Genomic DNA, 23,488 nt, shown 5'->3' with positions numbered 1-23,488 from the left:
TTTATCGTTGAACTTGATTTGGAATGGAATTTTGATTTGGAATTCTTGTATCGATGTTGTTTCCAGATTTGGAGCATCGACGTTGTTGAAAAGAGGTATAAGATGACGTGGAATGGAATGGAATGAATGACTCGAATCCGACTTGATTCGAGTGTTCCGGAAAAATCACATACTTGAATGTTAATTGATTATTTGAGTTATGTTGCATTGCATTCATATTGAGCATATGAACCCTGATTTGAATAGCGAGCAGGACGGCCCTTTTGATGATAGACGTTTTGGGAATTATATTGTGAGTGGCCTGGGTGTAGCTGTTTCACCTAGTGCTATCATACTCCTTATAGTTGCACCAAAGTCTAGAGGATGGAGATACGTAGCACCACCTCGATCGGGAGAGTCGGTGAGTTGTTTACGTGATCTCGTCCTCGGGATCCCAAAAGCAAAAGCTGAAATGTTTTGATTATCCGACTTGATAATCTCAGATTTAAAGACATGCATTGCATTTATGCATATGAATTGAGTTTTAGACATGCTTGTGGAATTGCATGGTTGTTATTTGAATATGTAGAAGATGATGCATTTCGTTTGAGATGTTTTTATGATATTGCATGTTTGTCTCTTTTACTGGGAATATTATTCTCACCGGATTATCCGGCTGTTGTCTTGTCTTTGTATGTGTGCTTGGCAACAGGTGGGGCAGGACCGAGTCAGAGATCGCATGGCTAGGTGGATGAGTTGATAGAGTGAGGCCTTGTTATTGTAGAACTCGAATTTGAAATCGAACTTAGATTGTATTCGAACTCGATTTGTATTTTGGATTTTGGAACATAGAATTGATGCATGTTCTACTCTTTCTTGTAATTGAATACTTCGTTGTTGGAAAAGTGTTAGTTGGATCATGTCGGAGCCTTTTCGGGTGTTAGATTGCACTTTTGGAGCCATATTTTGAGCTAAAACAGCAGGCCATGCGCGCCCGCGCCTGGTGAGGAGCGCCCGCGCGTTCTGCTCCCTTTCTCGGAGGCCCGGGCAGGTCTGTATGCGCGCCCGTGCCTCGGGTGGCGCGCCCGCGCGTCACCCTGTGTAAAAAAAAAAAAAAAAAAATTGCTTTATCTCTTGGATCTTTGGATGTCTATTGATAGGATTGATTCTTGATTAGATGATTAGAATCGGGGTCTCACATTAAGTGGTATCAGAGCAATAAGATTCTTGGACTGAATTTAGAAGTGAGCGGGGTAGATCGAGTCTGCCTGAATTGATTCTCGCATGTGGTTGAGTTATTTAAATTGATTTATTTAAATACCATGCGAGCATGCTTTGTTGTTGAGAATTACTTGATTTACATGATTTTGTGATTTGAAATATGAAGCATGAATTATTTGAGATATGAACTGTATTTCACCTGTATCCGGAATTCTGAGAGGTTGCAAGGGCACCGAATTGCAGCGATTGAGATATCTTGTGTCCTAACCTTTGATAATCAGATGGGTCCTCGACGAGTTATTAATAGGAATCCACCGCCAGTTATTCCTACAACTGAGCAAGCTAGTACTGAAACGGTAGAGATGGATGCTTCAGCGACGCCTATGGAAACCCTGTTAAAAAGGTTTCAGTCGTTCAATCCGCCGTTGTTGATGGGTTCAGAAAATCCAGTTGACTGTGAGAGTTGGTTGGATGATATCGATCAGTTGTTCGATTCCATCGATTACACAGATGACCGTCGAATCAGGTTAGTCATTCATCAGCTTCGTGGGGTTGCTAAGAGTTGGTGGATCATGACGAAGAAAGCAATGGAGAATAGAGGTACGGAAGTTACTTGGACTGTTAGATACTGGCGAATCTCTTGCCTTCTTATTGAAGAATCTGTATATGTTTAACGTGCCTCTATTAATTGTTGAATTGTCGAATTGATGAATACTCCAGTAGTGTTGTTCTATTAACCGGATCTTTTAGAAGAATTAGTTGAGACTAGGAATTTTTATCGCTGATTTCTTATCTTTTTGGAATGAGAATTGTACTGATCTTTCGGAGCTTTTAAGACTCGTATAGCAGATGTTTGTGCCGAGCAGTTGTACGTTATTCTTCGATGTCTGAATTCTTTTGGATTGAATGGTTTTCTTCGATTGTATGATTTGATGATGGAATTTCTGTCGATCAGCGATCTCTTCTTATCGAAATTTACGGGATGCATTCTTGTTCAGAAGAATCACTTATTAGCTTGATGCATCGAGACAGCTGAAGACACTCGAGACTCAATGTCTGAATCTGGACTTCGAGCTCGCAGCGATCTTATTGATTTGAAGATCTGTTATCTTTGGTCTTATGAGGAAATTTACGTGATCTGTTATAATATTTAGAGTTGGAGAAATTGTTTTCACAGATGAAATTTATTTGGAAAAAGAAAAGAAGATTAGATTGTTTGAGATTCTGACTGCGAATCTTTATCTGAGGAATTTTATGCAGCAACCGATGTTTTGAACTGTTCTTATTTTATCTACTATCTGAATTAGAGTGACCTATTGCTGGAATCTGCTATTATTTTCTGTACTGGATGACTTTCAGTCAAGATTAGAGGATTGATATCTTGTCAGAGGTCGTCAGATGTCTTGTTTTTGTTGAAGTCTGTCAGTTTAGACAGAGATCCTTGATGCACTCATTCTTTCGGCAAGGACTTCGATGAGATTTTGTTGCCTGAATTCAAATTTTTCAGTTCGATACCCTCAGAGCTACGGACAGCCAGAGCAGATGAGTTGAACTTTTGAAGTTATGCCATGACCTGTAGTGCTTGACTTAGCACTAGTTGACAGAATTCTTTATTCTTGGAGATTTGAACTGTTTTGGAGTATTGTTTTGAAAATTTAGTTGATCGCTATGTTGATCAGTTATGGTCTCCTTACAGATTTGTTTGGAGTTGTCGAGCCCGAAGTTAGCAGCAATTGTTCGTTTCAGAGATTTGGACAAAGAACGATATAGAGAATCAACCTAGTGACGTTGTTGTTGTTTAGATTGTATAGCTTTTGATACAATCTTTTGTTGTAGCTTATCCAGAGTTGGAGCTACTGCCTTGAAAGGTAAAAGCAGTCATCGTAGCGGGATAGCATACTCGGGACAGTTGGTTCTCAAGTTTCCCTTTCAAATCACATATCGCATCGATACTTGTTCTAGCTTGTGGAACTCGTATTTGGTTGATGGATTGAGTTTTGTTATGTTTTATTATGATTTCATCTTGAGCCTATCTTTGATTCAGCGGGCAGAATCGCCCTTTTTGTTTAGACGTTTAAAAACTATGGTTGTAAGATGGAAATTTCTTGTCGAGATAGAAGATGAATCGAATTGTGACTAAGCAGAGGAAGATTACTCTGACGAGAATGAGTCGACTTTTGATTGACGGACTTGAAGGAATAAGTTGAGAGATACAGTTCGTGTTAGAACCGTGTTTGATTTCGAGGACGAAATCTTTTCTTAGAGGGGGAGAATTGTAACGCCCCGTTTTTATCTTAAATGAGTTTATTTGAGATAATCGGAGATTCCAGAATTCAAGAGCCGACTTGATTTTGATCAGGGTCCTTTTTGCAAATTTTGGATTTTTGAGGGACTAAAATGCAAATTTGGACTTAAATAGATATTTAAGCAAGTGTTGACTCTTTTCCTTCACTTCATCTCCTCCCTCACGCCTCCTCCCTCCATTGAAGACGCCTCAAACCCATTTCAAGCTTTTAGATTTCTCCCCGAGCTCGATCCGTCCGTTAGAAATTATTTCTGAAGGCAGATAGCGATCACGGCTAAGAGAGCTTCGTTATACCGTAAGTATTTCTCCGATCGGATATGTTTTGTTTTTCGGAGGTGGTTAGAATCGATTTAGATTCTAGTATGTTGTTCCTGGCGGAGTTCTGGTCGTTTATTATCTGTCAGTTTTGAATTAGAGCGACGTTCGGATTTGTTATGAATTTTTGAAGGGATTTTCGAAAAGTGAGTTTTGTGATTTGTTGGAATTGGATTGTTTTGGTTGAATGTTGATTGATATGAGTTGCTTAGAGTGATATTATGCTGTTTGCATTTTCGGTTAGTTGAATTTATAGCCGTTATGCCGCCGGTTTGAGATTTTGGAAATTGGAGATTCGTTTGAGTTTTTGGGTGTTGCTCGTTTTGAATGGATTGATATTGGATTGATTTTATCTCCGCAGATTAGTTGAAGATCGTGGAGTTCCGAATTGGCAACTTTCGAATTGTTGAAGAGTGATCGAGGTTTGGTATCGAGTTGATCCATCCTCGAAAGTTGAATTGAATTATCTTTATCGTTGAACTTGATTTGTAATGGAATTTTGATTTGGAATTCTTGTATCGATGTTGTTTCCAGGTTTGGAGCATCGACGTTGTTGAAAAGAGGTATAAGATGACGTGGAATGGAATGGAACGAATGACTCGAATCTGACTTGATTCGAGTGTTCCGGAAAAATCACATACTTGCATGTTAATTGATTATTTGAGTTATGTTGCATTGCATTCATATTGAGCATATGAACCCTGATTTGAATAGCGGGCAGGACGGCCCTTTTGATGATAGACGTTTTGGGAATTATATTGTGAGTGGCCTGGGTGTAGCTGTTTCACCTAGTGCTAGCATACTCCTTATAGTTGCACCAAAGTCTAGAGGATGGAGATACGTAGCACCACCTCGATCGGGAGAGTCGGTGAGTTGTTTACGTGATCTCGTCCTCGGGATCCCAAAAGCAAAAGCTGAAATGTTTTGATTATCCGACTTGATAATCTCAGATTTAAAGACATGCATTGCATTTATGCATATGAATTGAGTTTTAGACATGCTTGTGGAATTGCATGGTTGTTATTTGAATATGTAGAAGATGATGCATTTCGTTTGAGATGTTTTTATGATATTGCATGTTTGTCTCTTTTACTGGGAATATTATTCTCACCGGATTATCCGGCTGTTTTCTTGTCTTTGTATGTGTGCTTGGCAACAGGTGGGGCAGGACCGAGTCAGAGATCGCATGGCTAGGTGGATGAGTTGATAGAGTGAGGCCTTGTTATTGTAGAACTCGAATTTGAAATCGAACTTAGATTGTATTCGAACTCGATTTGTATTTTGGATTTTGGAACATAGAATTGATGCATGTTCTACTCTTTCTTGTAATTGAATACTTCGTTGTTGGAAAAGTGTTAGTTGGATCATGTCGGAGCCTTTTCGGGTGTTAGATTGCACTTTTGGAGCCATATTTTGAGCTAAAACAGCAGGCCATGCGCGCCCGCGCCTGGTGAGGAGCGCCCGCGCGTTCTGCTCCCTTTCTCGGAGGCCCGGGCAGGTCTGTATGCGCGCCCGCGCCTCGGGTGGCGCGCCCGCGCGTCACCCTGTGTAAAAAAAAAAAAAAAAATTTGCTTTATCTCTTGGATCTTTGGATGTCTATTGATAGGATTGATTATTGATTAGATGATTAGAATCGGGGTCTCACATCTTTCATACTGAGATTTATTCTCACCGGAGTTATCCGGCTGTTGCTTTGTTTGTATGTGTGCATTGCATCAGGTTGGGGCATGATCATGCTAGAGTTGGCTTGGATAGCTTGAGAAGAGAGATAGCATGTGGTGATTCGGGTTTTAAGCAGCTGATATGTATTGTATATAAATATGTTAAAAGACAAGGAATCTTGTACATGTTTATGTGAATCCTAGTTTATATTCAAGAATGGATGTATTTTAATGTTAGGATTTATTTTTCAATGCATGTATAGTATTCAGCAGCTTGTTAAAGAATATATTTATGCATGTTCCATGGTTGATAATAAGAGTGTTTCCTGTAGATTTTCTTGAAATACAGCTCGCTCGATCGATAGGATTTCACCGATCGAGCGAGGCCTTTTTGTTGCTCAACAGAAGATTGAAATTTTGGGCTCGCTCGATCGGTAAGATGTCACCGATCGAGCGAGGCCAATATGGATGCAGACCCAAGAGTTTTACTTTGTGCTCGCTCGATCGGTAAAGTTTACCCGATCGAGCGAGGGGCCTTCTTTTAAAAAAAAAAAATTTTTTTTTAGCACTTGGTCTTTTATTCATGTATTGTTTGATTAATTGTTAATTAATCATTTATTGCCCTAAGATGAGATTAGCAACCCGGGTCCCCACAACAGGTGGTATCAGAGCATAAAGTCTTGGACTAAGATAGAAGTTGAGGGGGGGTAGATTGAGTCGCATGCATTTATAGTATGGCATGAGTATGCTTTACTTGTTTTACAGAATTGTATGCGACTATGATTGCTTGATTGAACACTACTTGCTTTATTGAGATAAGAATTACATGCTTATATGCTGATATGTATGCATGATTTCTTGAATTTATTAGAATAAATGAATTCGTTGCAAGCATGTATTATGTGAAAAGCATGAGAATTTGCAAGCATGTGTTCTATTCAGAAGCATGAGATTATATGTATGTTATACTTAAATTGTATGTTATAATCTTTGCCATATATATTTCTTCTGTTATCAAATAAGACAGCTTGTGCAGATAGCATGAGAACCTCAGACAGAACAGAACCTCAGATAGAACAGAACCGTGTTGAGGTAAGGTTTTGAACCGATTGTACTGAGAAGTATGTTAGTTGAACAACTCCAAAGCTATGAATCATCAACTCAGAAAGATACAGAATATGCTATGTCTAGAAAGGAGTTGATTTGAAGAGCTGGATCAGTTGTTCAAGAGAAGCATATTCAGATGAACATAGAACTAGCCTGATTTTATATCAACTCCAGGACTTAGCAAGAAGTTGGTGAAATTGCCAGAAGAAGTACTGAAATTGTTTGGCAGGTAAGTAAAGAGAATTGTTTCTTTCCGTTTATGCTAAAGAAGATAGAACATTAGACTTTGCAGAATATAAGCATAAGTTGATTTCAAGCCAGTAATAGAGAAACGAAATCATGAACCGGTAGTACGAGGCAGAGTTGAATTTTTATTCACGCCTCTGTAATTGTGAAAACACTATGATCATCACCTCCACTACAACTTCCATAGCAATATAGCTATGAAGCAAGAGATAGTGGCAATAGCAGCAAAGATTGAAAGGCTCAAGTTGTATCAGATAAGAATATTACAGGTAAGTGAGTTAATTCCAGTTAACCGCTTATATATTGATTACATAGTATACAGTCATAGATTAGTGATTTGGATGCTATAATCCGTATCTGATGAGCCTTTATTCAATATATTTGCTGAGATTTTTGCCTTTGAGTCGAAGAAATGCATTTGAATGATTTGACAGAGAAGATGAAATGCAGACTTGAGGAAATAAGATTGAATATGCATTATAGATATTAATGCAATAACTGAGTACCAGTTAACAGCTGATTAAATCCGTGCACTGATAAAGCAATAGAAATGAATAGAATTTATGATATGAGTTTCAGAAATTAGATTTGGTTAATTCGGTACTGATCATATCACGATGACCGTGGAAGAATGTCAGTAGAAGTCTAGTCGATATATTGAACTAGTACAGAATTAACCTAGAATTGACAGCTATGTCAGTGGTTAGAATGTACAGACATAGTTCAATGACATATATCGATTTTTCTACAACATAAATGCATTTCTATATAGAGTTGTGTCTAGTACGATGGTATTATGACAACTTGTATAGAAGAGCATTACGTGAACTGAAGAACTCCAGAAACAGCTAGAAGATTGAGTAGAACAGAGTTATGTAGTACCGAAATGATGATTAATTCTATAACAATAAGTTAAGTCGAAAAAATGATATTCGACTATTGTCAGCTAAGAATTAATAACTGAACTCATGTCAATAGAGAATAAGAAAGATCAGTTATAGTTGAGCGTTATCTTCAATTTTGCTGAATCTATTACATCATAAAAATCGTGATTCTTGAATTTCTTGATATCGATTCTGAGGTTTTTGTATTCGACCTCGATCGAGTTTGATGGACTCTTATTTTTTTACTAGAGTCTGATTTGATTCCTTCTTCTTGATTTTTATGATGCAAGTGATATGGTATCACTTAGCAGATTTTATCATTCAGAATATGTAATTTTGGATGATCTTGATTTGAGCAAGTTCCTTTGAGCTGAGATTTGAGAATTTTGATTATTTGATGTATTTATTCAGTGTATTTTGAAGTATTTGGCTCGTAACTGATAGAAATTCAGATTCATAATACTAGCAAGATTTCTGGGTTTTAGCTAATTGCTGGATTTATTGGGTACAGATCTATACTTGTTGAATATTTATGCTTGACAGATACTTAAACGATCAGAATTGTTGCGATCCAAGCTAAACTTGAATTAGTTTGGAAAGATAAAAGCAATATTGATCTTAGATTAAGCAATAGAATATTGATTGAGAATGCTAGATTAAGATAAGAGATAAGACAGCAGAGCAGAACAGATGAATTTTTGCGGTGAATAATTGTTGATTATGCCAGATATTCTAGATATGGAATATTAGATTCTGAAAGAGGCATATGCCAACATATTTACTATCCATTCAGTTGTCTAAACATGTATGACTTACATGTAGTCATTACTTGGAAATCAGTATTGGTGAAAGAATTGAAAGCAGATACGACATAATTAACAGTACCAATACAAAAATTCCAGTAAAAGAAGCATAAAAGAAGTACTCAAGTGGTTTCTGTAACAGATTAGTTACATAAGAGTTGAAATCAGATCAACTTTGTGAACGACTTTAGTTCGAATCTATTCGAATCGTCATGATTTTGTGATTTAGAGTATAATAGATTTCGACAGATTCAAGAATATGTTGTATTAGATATGATACAAACATAAAAGCGATACTGGTTATGCATTTAGCAAGATGATCAAATTACAGGAATTATGAAAATCTATTGTCAAGATATAGACTTTAGATTTTTTTTCTAGATTGTGGCATTGATTGTCAGATGTTCTGAGTGGTTGGTTGTATGAGATTTCATTATACCATCCTCTGATTAGTGGACTATCAGATGTGATTATCCAGATTTCCAAGGATATGCTCAGAACTATAGTATTAGATTCGGTACTAATTGATTGATTATTTGCCACTTGATTACTATGATTCATGTGACAGCTATTTGATAGATATAAAGACAGTATTTTGATGATTGATTGATCAGAAACACAGAATTGTCTTTATATTGAAATAATCTTACAGAAATATCAGCTATGAGACCAGATATGAGTCAAGAAACGATAGAGAATGTGAAGATTGCTTCGAACAGAATAAGAATAGAGCAGCATTAACAGAGCTAGTAGATGAGTAACAGATAGAAATGTGAAGCCTGAACAGAATGATCAGAAAAGAAATTTTTCCCAAGCATCATTAGATTCAAAAAGATATTTTAGAAGCTATGAGTATTTGATCTAGCTAGTTGATTAATACTTAATCGTGAATTGTCAGATAAATGAATTGTTATCCATATGCATTGGCTGAAGAATATCAGCTAGAATATGTATGTGCATTCAATTCAGATACAACAGAAGTCTATAAGATTGTAAGCAAGACAGATTAACTGATGAATTATATCACGAGAAAGAGCAACTTAGATATAAGTTGACTCAGTGACTATATGTTAATAAGCATTGATATGATTGCAGAAATCAGAAAAAAGATTAAGATACGATAGAAGATAAGATATCATAATAGATATCGAAAGCTCAGAGAATTGAAGTCAATATTACTTCAGTCAGCTATACAGATTACGAGAATCAGCAGTAAGATCGAATGCGATTTCGAGGACGAAATCATTCCTTAGAGGGGAGGAATTGTAAGGTCCGAAAATATTAAGTTCTTAATGATGGGATTTAAGATTTAAATTCCGAATAAAAGTGAAAAGATGAATTTAAGAATTTATGGAAATTAGAGATTTCAATTTCGGGTCAAAAATATTTAATTTGAGGATTTTCGGATTTTAAGATTTTAATATCCGGAATTCTTAAATTAAAAGATTAAAAATATTTGAATTGATATTTATGGAATTTAAGATGTGAATTCCAAGATGATAAATATCAAGGATTTAATTTGAGGATGAAATCCGAGCAAGGGCCAATGTGCAAATATTTTGTAGTTCAAGGACTAAAATGCGAAATGTTCCGAAATGATTTAATTTTAATCCGAGAATATTTAATTTGAGAATATTTAGAGTTTAGAATTGAATTCTAATATTCTTAAATTATTTAGGATTGAAATTGAATTAAATCGCTTGTCCGTGGACTGAATTGCAATTAGGCCAAAGTTTAGGGACCAAAATGCAAATAAGTAGATATATATCTACTTTGAAACGTGGGAATCAGATTAGATTCAGAAGAAAAGCAGAAAATGGCCGAGAGAAAGAGGAAAAGGGTCCAAGTTCACTTTTTGACCTTTCAAGCTTTCACATTTTTGATCCGCCCGGTAGAATTTCCGATTGATCGTATATTTGCGATCACAGCTCTGAGTACTTCGTTTTAACGTAAGTTTTATGAAGTTCTACCATGTTTGAATTTTAAATTGTTGTTAGAATTAAGATTTGATTTTATAAACATGTTCTAGCATATACGACGATAGCATATCTAAGACGGATCGTGAAAAGATCGTCATTTGAACATGTTTTCGATTTTTGAAAGACTTGTTGAAATTCTGAAATTATGGGGCTGCATATTTCAAATTTTATCTGTAGAATTGGTGATGATATGAGATTGATATGATTATCATATTGATGTTTATGCTTTTGGAAAGACTGAAATCGTATCGTTACGCCGCCGGTTCAAGATTTTGAATTTATAGACATTATGAATGTCTAGAGCTGATATTTAAGTTTATTTTGGATGAATTGAATATAAGATTATGTTGAGAATGAAGATATAATGATATTTGAATCGAAAGATTTATCGGACTCGAATAGTTGCGACGTCGGTTTGAATTCCGATCGTATTAGCAAGATTTGAATTGTATAAGCTTTAAAGAAACATCGATTCAGATTGGATATTGATATTTAGCTATGTTATAATCTATTTCAGATTTTAATGGAAGATTATCTAAGTTGAATCGACACGTTCGAGTTCGAATGACTTGAAGTGTTTGAAGTGGAATCAAAAATACCTTCAAGTAGCACTGATTGAAATGAGCAGCATTGTATGACCGATTTGGCTAGATTTGAGATGATCAGCATTGGCAACAGATTCAAGAGATTTGAATCGCGATGAAAGGTATGAATCGACATTATTCCTGCCAGGTAGAACAACTCGAGAACGTGGTGGTTTTCGAGTTATCCTGAAATCACATACTTAGTTGTTTCAGTGCTCTTATGTGATTTATATGAGTTTTGATGCTTTGTTTGATTATGTGATTATATGTTCAAGATGTTTTACAGTCTTTAATACATACAGCTTATGTTGCATTCATCTTGAACTCCAGCCTGTAAAGCATAAGGGCAGATTATCCTAGAGTGCGAAATGACGTTTGGAGAATTATAGTTGAGTGGCATGGATTGCAGCCTTTGCTTTCAGAGCCAGAAGACTCTCTATAATTTCACCAAAGTCAGAGGATTAAAATACTTGATGCCGCCTTGATTGGTAGTGTCGGCGGTTTGATAGTTATTTTATTCCTCGGGATCCCAAAGAACTAAGCTTTATTGATATCAGATTTGATAGCCTTTTTTTTGGCACATGCAATGCATTTATGCATTAAGCTAGAGTTTTCTATGGTTTAGATTATGCAGTTATAAATGCTAGCATGTTGTGATGCGCTATTCAAGATATGAATGTGTGATATTGCTTTAGATGAATCATTATGTGTTAAGAGTTTAAGCATCGATGATGATTCTATGATTTACATGTTATTACATGTTTTATGATTTTAGAGTTTTATAGCATATAGATTCTATATGCTTTCATGATGTATATGCGTGTCTTTCATACTGAGATTTATTCTCACCGGAGTTATCTGGCTGTTGCTTTGTTTGTATGTGTGCATTGCATCAGGTTGGGGCATGATCAAGCTAGAGTTGGCTTGGATAGCTTGAGAAGAGAGATAGCATGTGGTGATTCGGGTTTTAAGCAGCTGATATGTATTGTATATAAACATGTTAGAAGACAAGGAATCTTGTACATGTTTATGTGAATCCTAGTTTATATTCAAGAATGGATGTATTTGAATGTTAGGATTTATTTGTCAATGCATGTATAGTATTCAGCAGCTTGTTAAAGAATATATTTATGCATGTTCCATGATTGATAATAAGAGTGTTTCCTATAGATTTTCTGAAAATACAGCTCGCTCGATCGGTAGGATTTCACCGATCGAGCGAGGCCTTTTTGTTGCTCAACAGAAGGTTGAAATTTTGGGCTCTCTCGATCGGTAAGATGTCACCGATCGAGCGAGGCCAATATGGATGCAGACCCGAGAGTTTTACTTTGTGCTCGCTCCATCGGTAAAGTTTACCCGATCGAGCGAGGGGCCTTCTTTTATAAAAAAAAAAAAAAATTTAGCTCTTGGTCTATTATTCATGTATTGTTTGATTAATTGTTAATTAATCATTTATTGCCCTAAGATGAGATTAGCAACCCGAGTCCCCACAAATCAGAATTGTCACAATCTCTTTCACTTCTTCATTGAAACAAATTCCATCGTTTTCCTTTTGGATGGGTGCTATAATAGCCACCTATAGCTCGTATTTTCTTGAAAACTCAAAGCACTCATGTGTTAAGTAATCCACAATGTCAACAGAATAAACACAATCATCATTATTAGGTAATTTCATGGCATCATAGATATTAAATTTAACGACCTCCCCATCAAATTCCATAGTAAGTGTGCCACTGTGAACATAAATTTTTGTCATCGACGTTTTCAAAAATGGTCTGCCTAACAGAATTGGACTATTGTGATCACCATTTTCCATGTCAAGTACATAAAAATCAGCAGGAAACATCGAATTATTTACTTGCACGGTTACATCTTCTACTACTTCCCTAGGGTATGCATTATACCTATCAGCCAATTGTATGACAATTCCAGTTTTATTCAAAGCACCAAGATTCAAGGATGCATAAATATAATATGGCATGACCTTGATTGATGCTCCTAGATCTAACATGGCATTTTCTAGTCTAACATTCCCTATTGTACATGTGATAGAGAACATACCAGGATCCTTGAATTTTGCAGGTAATTTCCTTTGGATCACAGCAGATATATTTTCTCCCAACTCTACCTTTTGACATCCCTTCAATGTCTGTTTCCTTTTCGCAGTGCACAATTCCTCCTTTGATGAAGCATCAACTACCTTGTCCTTAACCTTCAGCTCTTTTCCATTCCTGAGAGTGATCGCACTAGCATTCTCCCTTGGGTTAGTGACTGTTTGAGAAGGCAAAGTGTTGGAATATTGTGCTTCCAACTTGTTGATTGCAGTGGCGAGCTGTACCATTTGGGTATTCAAGTTTTGGATACTTTCTCGGGTTTCCTGTTGGAAATTCAGAGTATTAGTTGCAAGATCCTTAACTATATTTTCAAGAAGCTCACCTGGCGCTGGAATTTGAGTACGTTGCTGTTGTGAAGGATACGGTGGTCTATAAGCTTGATTGTGCGGTTGTGCATTAGGTGCAGGCGGATTCACCAGACGGTTTCCGTATCTAAGATTTGGATGATCATTCCAACCTGGATTTTATGTGTTGGAATAAGGATCATACTTTCGCTGTGGTGGTCCAGGAAATCCTCCAATAGCATTCACATGTTCAACCGATTCTTCTTGAAGTGTGGGACACATGTCAGTCGCATGTCCCACTGCAGCGCAAATTCCACATGCCTTTGCAGTCTGTCCATTCCCTACAGTCATTTGACGCACAAGAGACGTCAGTTCAATCAATTGTTGCTCAAGAGAAGAAACGTTTGCCTCATTATTCTTTTTGGGTGAAAGATCACTTCTGTTGGTGCCAAATTGCTGATAATTGGCAGCCATATTCTCAATTAAGTTCCTTGCCCCTCGTGGAGTTTAGTCCACAAAAACTCCTCCACTGGCTACATCTACCATGATCATGTCATGAGGAAACAAACATTCATAACAATATTGAATTAAAAGATTCTCACTTATCTGATGTTACGGACAGCTAGCACAAATATTTTTGAACCGCTCCCAATATTCATGAAGTGACTACCCCACATATTGCTTGATGTCGTATATCTCCTTCCTGATATTTTCTGCTCTAGAAGCTGGGAAATATTTCTCCAGAAAAATTCTTTTCATCTCTGTCCAGGTTGTGATGGATCAAGGAGGTAAATAGTACAGTCAATCCTTTGCAGCATTCTTCAAAGAAAAAGGAAAGACTCTCAATTGGATCTGCTCCTCTGTTACTCCATGGGATTTCATACTCGTGCATACCACATGGAATTCCATCAAGTGCTTGTGAGGATCCTCATCTGCGAGACCATGAAAAGAAGGCAATAAGTGAATTAGTCCGAATTTTAACTCAAATGTAGCATTAGCTTCTAGAGTAGGAAAAGTAATGCATAAAGGTTGCTGGTTTAGATCAGGAGTGCCCAGTTGTCTCAGACTCAGATTTGTGTTGACAGCCATCTCTTCCTCGAGATTTTCAGTTTGATGTTCGTCCTCTTCTAGTCTCCTTCGAGCTTCTCTTCATCGTCGGTGAAAAGTTCTATCAATCTCACGATCGTAGGGAAATTCTTCTTCTGAAGATTCTCCTGCAGACATGAACAACCAGAGAAGTACTATAATAAAAGAAACAAAACAAAATAAGATAAAATAAAATAAATAGAACACAACTAAATTAAACATCGTTCCCCGGCAACGGCACCAAAATTTGGTAGCGCTCAGTCGTATCGCGTCCAAATTAACCCAACTCAGATTAACTAAATATACATGTAGTAGCGAGAGTAGGGATCGTTCCCACGAGAAAGGCGAAATTTATTTGTGTTCTTAAAAATACTAAACATAAATAAATGGGGGTTTTGGGTTTTAAAATTAAATACTAAAAATTAAAAACAATTTAAAATAAATTTTATCACTAGCATGCAAGATTAAGAATATGAGAAATCAATAAATTAACAAGCCTTGGTATCGGTCGACTACACCCTTGAAAATATTCATTCGATCATCGATTATCTAATTATAATTAATTTTCATTGAATATTCATCATTGGAAACTTAATTCATATTTTACCTTAATTTTAGTTAACTAGTCACAAGCGTTCTAAATTAACCCTTACTAATGAATTAACCCAAATACAAGCGATTAAGGTTTAAATTCAAAGTAGCATGAAAACTAGTAAAATTGATGAACCTATATAACACATACTCAAGCGGATGTATTTAATCTATTCAATTGTTTTTCCTACGAATTAATACATTCACAAGCGGAAAATATCAATCGTAGTTGCTTCACAAATTAGAGGGATCAAACAATTACGGATTTGATGTCTAATTTAGCAGTAGATTGTATGATAAAATCACAGGGTGATCAATCCAATAATCTCACATACAAGCATAAAATAAATTCCAAACAACTTTTGATATTCAAATAAAAATCAAACACTTGAAATTTAAATCTCAAAAATAAATAAATTCAAGGGTTTGTCTTCCTCAACCAAGTACTAAAACTTAGCCACAAATTATCATGAAATTCTCAAGAAATTCCAAAGAAAAGAAGAAATCTAAGAATATTTAGAAGAAAACCTAGCCGCCCAAGAGTTCTTCGTGTTCCAACCCTTCAAGTCTGATTATAAGATACTAAAAATTCGGAATAAAATCCTAATTAAAGACTAGAGTCCTTCAAAATCAACTTTCCTAATTTAAAATATTTTTTTTCGAAATCGGCGTCGCGCTCGATCGGTGAAAACATACCGATCGAGCGTACATTGATCTAATCCAAGGTTCCGCATTGCTCTCTTCCTTCCGCTCGATCGTTAAGTTTCAACCAATTGAGCGTAATATACTATGTCTCGCATTCCTTTGTTCAATCTTCACCTCGCTCGATCGGTAGAAAAACGCGGATCAAGTGAGCTTCATTCTTATTCAATTTTTCAGAAAAATACTACGTCCTACACAATAAACCCGGGAGCATGTAATGTAGACGTAATGCATAAAATACAAACAAAAACTTAATTAAAACAAATGAATGCATGCAAAAATCACAATAAAATGATATTAAAATATGCAACAAAAACACAACTATCAAGCACCTCCACCTGATCATGGTAATATAATTGGAACAAAATGGATTTTTAAGAATAAAACGGATGAATCAGGAAATATTGTGAGGAATAAAGCTAGGTTGGTATCTCAAAGGTACACACAGGTTGAGGGGTTGACTTTGATGAAACCTTTGCTCATGTAGCCCGTATTGAGTTTGTCTGACTTTTGCTAGCCATTTCATGTAACATGAGAATGAAACTTTTTCAAATGGATGTTAAAAGTGCATTTTTGAATGGGATATTGAATGAGGAGGTGTACGTGAAGCAGACCAAGATATTTGAAGATGCACACCACTTAGATCATGTGTATAAATTGAGTAAAGCACTCTATGGATTGAAACAAGATCCTCGTGCTTAGTATGGAAAGTTGAATGAATACTTGCTCAACCTTGGATTCAAAAGAGGTGAGGTAGACAAAACAATGTTTGTGCAAAAAGGTCAAGGTAATATTCTCATTTGTCAAATCTATGTTGATGACAAAATATTTTTTGCTTCATCTCAAAAACTTGTGAATGATTTTGTTAAGTGTATGTCTTCTACCTTCGAAATGAGTATGGTTGGTGAATTAAACAATTTCTTGGGTCTACAAGTAAAACAAATGAATGATGGTATTTTTCTGTGTCAAAGTAAATATGCTAAAAATTTGGTGAAGAAGTTCTATAATGAGCATACCAAACATATGAAAACACCAATGGGGTCGAGTGAAAAAGTAGGCAAAGACAGTTTTGCGGACAGTGTTGAAAACACTGTGTACCGTAGAATAATTGGCAGTTTGTTGTATTTGAGTGCAATTCGACTTGATATTATGTTTAGTGTATGCTTGTGTGATCGTTATCAATCTAATCCTAAGGCCACACATTTAAAAGCAATGAAGAGAATTTTGAAATATGTGGCTGGCACATTTGAATTGGGTTTGTGGTACACCAAGGAAACCAACAAATTTGGTAGGCTATAGTGATATGGATTGGGTAGGAGACATTGATGATAGAAAAAGCACCACGGGTGGTTGTTACTACTTGGGTAATAACTTGGTCTCTTGGTATAGTAGAAAAAAAAATCGTGTGTCTCTTTCCACTACCGAATCCGAATATGTGGCAGCTAGAAGTTATTGTACACAACTCTTGTGGATGAATCAAATGCTAGAGGATTATGGTCTTAAGAGTGAAATCTCAATTGTGTACTGTGATAACTCAAGCGCGATTGATATATCTAAAAATACATTACAACACTCTCGAACTAAACACATTGTCATAAGACATCACTTTATTCGAGATTTAGTTGAGAAAGGCATGATCCGTATGGAGTTTGTTGGAACTAATAACCAACTGGCTTATATATTCACAAAAGCATTAGATTTTGAGAGATTCACTAGCCTAAAGAAATCTCTCAGCATATGTTCACTCTAATCACTCACGAATGTTGTCCCTGAGTGTTGTCAACACTGAAGAACAACACCAAACATGCATGTGAATTTTTAGGACTATAGGCATTCAGTATTTTCATTTTGTCCTATGTTTTGCACTGTGCGTTAACATTAACCAGCAAGTTGTAGTTCTGTAAAAGTTATTTTAGAAAACACTTGCCATGATTTGTGTTGTTTCTCTTACTAAACCACTAAGTAGTTGAGGGATGTTCGTGTACTCCATGACTTGTCCCATGTGAAAAGTGGTTTCGCAAATTTAGAGTTTTGTTTGATAAAATTCATTGACCAATCTGTCATGGAAATAAAAATAAAATAAAAAAATCAGAAAAAAAATTTGGAAAAAGCTACCTAAACGAGCCCGAGGAAGACCGTTCCTTTAGTGTGCAGACTACGACTTTTGAAATAAAAATTAATGACTCATGGCTCTGTAAGTATGAAAAATTCATCAAAATATTTCGAATACTACAGTATTGCTGGAAAATATTGCCAACACTAGTGTTCAACACATACTGCGCATAATCACTACATGCATTTTGTTATTGATATAATCACATTAAATTTTGTTTTAGACATAAATTAGGCCATGCATATATCATATATCGTGAATATATTGCTCAGAGTTAGAAGTTCGAATATAAACAAAATTGGAAATTTGTTTAACTCACTAAAAATTGAATTATTTTGTGATGAATATGTTTAAGTGGTGTTGAATTAAAGTGGAGTTAATTATGGGTTGATATTGAATTAATCTTGAGAGTGTGATCCTCGGGTAATTACCTTAATTAATTAGGATTTTATTTCCAAATTTTGAAAAGTTACTTGTTAAGCTTTTGTTGCTATTGGAGAAATTACTGCAAGCTTCTGTTAAGAATATATAAGGGGTAAGTGGTTGTGATTGTGTTTCCTTTTCACAGCTATACACTTATATATTGTGTGCATATTTCTGGCTCGCATCTTATCGCCTGAATCGGCTGCATATCATTTCACACTCTCCCAAATTCTTTTTAAATTATTTTTTTTCACTCACTTTCATATTCTCTAAAATGGCCGGAAAGGGTTTCGATTCCCCCGACATTCGATCGTAGATGGGGTATCGCGAAGGGGATACATCATCGGAAGTTCCACCTCCAAACCCTTCTCTAAGGATTGTTCCATTCAGTGTCCAACCTGAACCCCTGGAAATTGTTGCCCCTAGAGAGCCGGGCAATGAAATTGATATTGAAATTCTACCAGATTTTTCAGTGTTGAACCATGTGTTCCCAGCACCAGTGATAGCACGAAGGTCGAAGCGCCAAGCCGGCTACAACCCTGAATTTACTCCTTCGAAGAGATTTCAAGGAAAGGGGGAGTCATCTCGCCCATTTTTGGATGACCCAAACTTCTAATTCGGAGATGATTTTTGTGATCAGGATTTTGAGGTTGTGACTAGGAAAAAACCCTCTGGTACGGCTTCTGTGGAAACTCAGGAAGAAATTTCATCGTCTGATGAAGATGAGACTCCTTCATCTGGTGTGGCTCCCACTGATGATAAGCTACATGTATCTATCAAAACTTCTGCTACGATGGTTCCTAACAAACATGTATTTTCTGATGAAGATGAAGTATCTTTGGCGGATTTCATGGAAAGCATCAGGAAATCCAAAGATGCGCCATCTGTTTCTGCTCTCATCTTATCTGATGAAGAACCTGATGCAGAGATGTTGCAAGAATATAAATACAACAGGCCTCAAGTTTCTGACAGTTCCTCCTCCTCTAGCTCAGATGAAGAAAATTATGATGAGGCGGACACCAATGATTCTACCAGTGAAAAGGAAGACATGAGTGTTGAAGCCAGTGCAGTCGACACTGAGGGCAACATTGTTGATTCTGATGCTGAGCTTGACCCTGATCTGGCCTTCATCATTGATTTTTACTTGGAATCATTTGCTGCCGAGTGTCCAGAACATTATAAGAGAGAATGTTGGGAAGAAAGGAACATTGAAGAAGAAGCCTTTGAAAAGCATAATCTAGTGACTTTTCTGAAGCAACAGGAGTTGTATGCTAATGTCACCGCTCCTGCTCCCTTCTCAAGGAAAGATGTGCTGGAATTCTATAGCAATCTTGCTTCTCGAGCTGGAGATGCAAGTTCTGCCAGATTTGGACAAGTATATTTCCGTGGAAAGGTATATAATTTTACTCTCGTCCTGATCAATGAATTTTACAACACTCCGAACGTGGAAGATGATACAGTGGCAGAGGATATTGATCATATCTGTTGCGTAATTTTATGCCCGCAAGTGCACGGTGTCAAGTTTTAATAAAGAGTAAGTAAAGTGTTGATCCCATGAGGAGTAGTGTGAAAATTATTTAGTACTTGTAATTAAAATAGTCTAAAATTTATTTAAAAAATTAAATAGAGAATTTTGAGTTTTAAAATTTAAATAATTCAGAAATTCTAAGAAAAGCTCGCACACAACTTCAGAAAAATATCAATGAGAGATAATGTCTAGAGTATTTGATTTCACCTGGTCTCGACAAAAACTACTTCTAATTAATTTATTTTCATGAATTCTATTCAGTTAATAGCCAAGAACACTTAATTATATTATTTATCTCTCCCGAGAAACAAATAATTTGTATCAACTAAGATTTAATTTCAATATCCCTATTAAAAATCTAGTCTTAGTGATATTTGAAAATCGATGTTCTTCCTAAAGCCCCATTAACGTTATACACTCTCCCGAGCTATATAAACAATTAACAGTGGAATTTCTAATGTCCTATTCAAAATCCCCTCTCCCGAGCAATGATTTCAAATAAATATAACAAATCAATTAGTGATCAAATAATTGAAAAGACAATCAAAGCTAGAAAAAACAATTAATCTAGGAGAATTCAATCCAATAAAAATCAAAAGTCATAGAATAGTCTACACAAGACTACGTCAACCTCTAGACTAAGAAAATTTAGTTAATGATCAAAAATAAATAAAACCAATTCATGTTCAAAAATCCAGATATCATTCAATAAATAAAGAGTTTAAATAAAGATAACAATCCGAATATTCGCTCTTTCGTGTCCGGTCGATCGATCTTCGTCTTTGTTCTTCAAATTATTCACGTCTTCTCTTCTCAAAAATCACGATTTTGCTCTCTCTCTCTCTTTTCTGAGTGTTGTGCGGTTTTCATCACTTCTATTGTGTCCTTGAAATCTCTTTTATATGTCCTCAAAACCCGTCAAAGAAATTCCGACAAATCAAGAGTTTTAAAGTTGCAAAAATCTGAAAAATTCTCGCACAGAATAGCGGGGGCGTGCTAGGAAAATAGCAAGGGCGCGCATGAGCTTCGTCTTTTCGTTTATTTTTCATGCAGAGTAGCGCGGGCACGCATGTGCACATCCTGATCACGCAGAATTGTTGCAAAAATCATATCTCGGGTTCTAGCCGTCGGATCGAGCTGAAATTTTGACAGAAGCTTTAAAACATCCAAAAATTCAAACTGAATGGTGGATATTGGATTTGGATGTCTCTAACATCCCCAGTAATTTTCTGAAGTTTGCTGTCAAGTAATTCATCTTTTCTCTTCATCTCGTTAGTTTTTCTCCAATCCTTGCATTCACAAAACAACAACAAATATGCATAATATCCACTCGATATATCACAAAATCCAATTTAAATCATACTCAAATTAAGTGCATAAAATGCACTTATCAAATCCCCCCAAACTTAAACTTTTGCTAGTCCCGAGCAGAACAATAATGAGTAATATAATCGGCCTCCTTATTTTATATTCTACAATTCAATCCACATGTCGGCTAATTTTTTTAAGAGTTCTCGTGTGTGTGTGAGTTGCCAATCTCATCTACCCACCTAACTTTTGATAAAATCAAGCAATCCATAAGCTTCATAAAATTATTAACCCCACCCTCAAGTTTCAAAATGCAATCAAACAAGTTCAATCTTTATTTGCACAGATCAAAAGGACTTTTTCGGTTAACTTTTAGGATCAAGTATAATCAGCAGGAGATAAGTATCCATGTATATATCAATGGTAATCAAAGTCTCAGGATTCAAGCAAAGGGAATTGGATATTTTTAATTTGGGCAGTATTGAGTATGTAAGATTATTATTTGCATTGCATTTGCCAGATATTGATCTTAGCTTCCTTATACTCCATACATTCTACATCTTTTTTCCTTGTTTTTAGATTAGAATTTCAATCAATTTTTTTTTCAAGGCTCCCCCTCACCTTACTTTCTCCGCCATTACTTTTTCTTTGAACTTTTTTGCTGTTCATTTTGGTTTTGGATTTTTCATATCAAGGCTAACAAATAAATAGTGGCTAAAAAGTCTCAATTGATTAAAAAATTATCTAAATCATTTATGTGTTCATAAAAATCTACCTCGATTTCAAAAATCACAAGAGTTAAGAATCAACTCCTCTAATCCACATCACAAATCCACATAATTTTTCTCTAATTGCTAGGAGTATCGAAATCATGGAATTCGTGCATATGAGTGAGAAATTAAGATTAAATATAGCTAACATTGACTTTTAGCACAAAAAATTTATTTTCGTCATAGGCCAACACAATTACAACATCATGTTTTTAACTCAAACTAACTCATCAAAAATTTTCAAAATTTTCAAATTTTCACAAACCTCCCCAAACTTAAATATGTGTGTTTTCCTCGATGTACAAAAAAAAAATAAAAGAAAGGGACACGTACCTTGAGCACCGAACATCAGTACTCGGCACCTTCTTAATCATTCAAAGCTCTTCTTCAGGGGTGGCGCCGAAACTCATTCAGTTTCGCATTGTTTAACTACACATTTAAAAATTATTATTGATGTCTAGGCTCATCATGCACAAAAATAAAAACATCTAAAAGAAATAAGAATAAAGAAAATAAACAAAAAAATAACTTGGGTTGCCTCCCAAGAAGCATTTAGTTTAAAGTCCATAGCCCGACGGTCACCGGTTCTAGCCTATTGCCACTTTGTTGGAGGTCTTTCCCTTCTCTTTCACCCTCCAGACATATTCAACAACCCTCTTGATCTTTGCTTTCTTTTTATTTTTTTTCTTCTTTGCCATCGATGGATCCTTCTCCCTTGGCAGTTAATACCTTACTCTTAACTTTGCAGCAACATTCCATATTCTTTGATTGTTCAATCATGAACGCTTTTTCCGTGGATGGATTTTTAACCTCCTTAAATACATTAAAAAATCACCTTCTCACCGTCAACTCCCATCGACAACTCACCTTTCTTGATATCTATCTTGGCTTCAGCAGTAGCCAAGAACGGTCTCCCCATCAATGGCATATTTGCATCCTCCTTCATATCTAGCACAACAAAATCCGCAGGAAAAATAAATTTATCTATTTTTATCATAACATCCTCAATGATTACAAGCGGTTATGTGATAGATCTATCAGCTAACTGCAACATGATAGTTGTGGTCTTCACCTCGCCAAGTCCTAAACTCCTGAAAATAGACAAAGGCATTAAGTTAATACTAGCTCGTAGATCACATAATGTTTTATTAAAATAAGAAGAACCAATAGTGCAAGGAATAGTAAAACTCTCTGGATCTTTTAATTTTTGTGGTATCTTCTTTTGAAGTAACGCGCTACACTCCTCAGTCAGGTTCATTGTCTCAAACTTCTCCAATTTCCGCTTCCTAGACATTACCTCTTTCAAGAATTTGGCATAGTTCGGCATTTGTAGCAAAGCATCGGCGAACGGAATGTTCATGTGAAGTTTCTTGAAGATCTCAACAAATTTTGCAAATTGTTCATCCAACACTTTCTTCTTGAATCTCTCCGGGTATGGAAGTTTCGGCTTATACATAAGTTTCTCTTTAGGTTCATCATTTTTCT

At 36.0% G+C, this 23,488-nt stretch overlaps 1 protein-coding gene across 1 annotated transcript; it reads right to left on the bottom strand.

The window, feature by feature from the left end:
* Positions 1-12,660: 12,660 nt before the first annotated feature.
* Positions 12,661-13,956, bottom strand: LOC140862498 (uncharacterized). The gene is made up of 2 exons (XM_073265528.1): positions 13,839-13,956; positions 12,661-13,655 (listed from the first exon to the last, which is right to left on the bottom strand). The coding sequence occupies exons 1-2, from the start codon at positions 13,954-13,956 to the stop codon at positions 12,661-12,663; spliced, it is 1,113 nt and encodes a 370-aa protein (XP_073121629.1).
* Between the last annotated feature and the right edge of the window lie 9,532 nt (positions 13,957-23,488).

Source organism: Henckelia pumila, chromosome 4 (assembly GCF_033568475.1).
Source record: "Henckelia pumila isolate YLH828 chromosome 4, ASM3356847v2, whole genome shotgun sequence".
NCBI lineage: Eukaryota > Viridiplantae > Streptophyta > Magnoliopsida > Lamiales > Gesneriaceae > Henckelia > Henckelia pumila.
Note: the sequence above shows the minus strand (reverse complement) of the source record. Positions and strands in the feature narration are given on the sequence as shown.

Coding starts and splice junctions, on each gene's coding strand:
- LOC140862498 (XM_073265528.1), bottom strand. CDS start 13,956: ATGGCTGCCAATTATCAGCAATTTGGCACCAACAGAAGTGATCTTTCA. Junction 13,656..13,838: donor TGAACTGACGTCTCTTGTGC/GTCAAATGACTG, acceptor CATAAAATCCAG/GTTGGAATGATCATCCAAAT.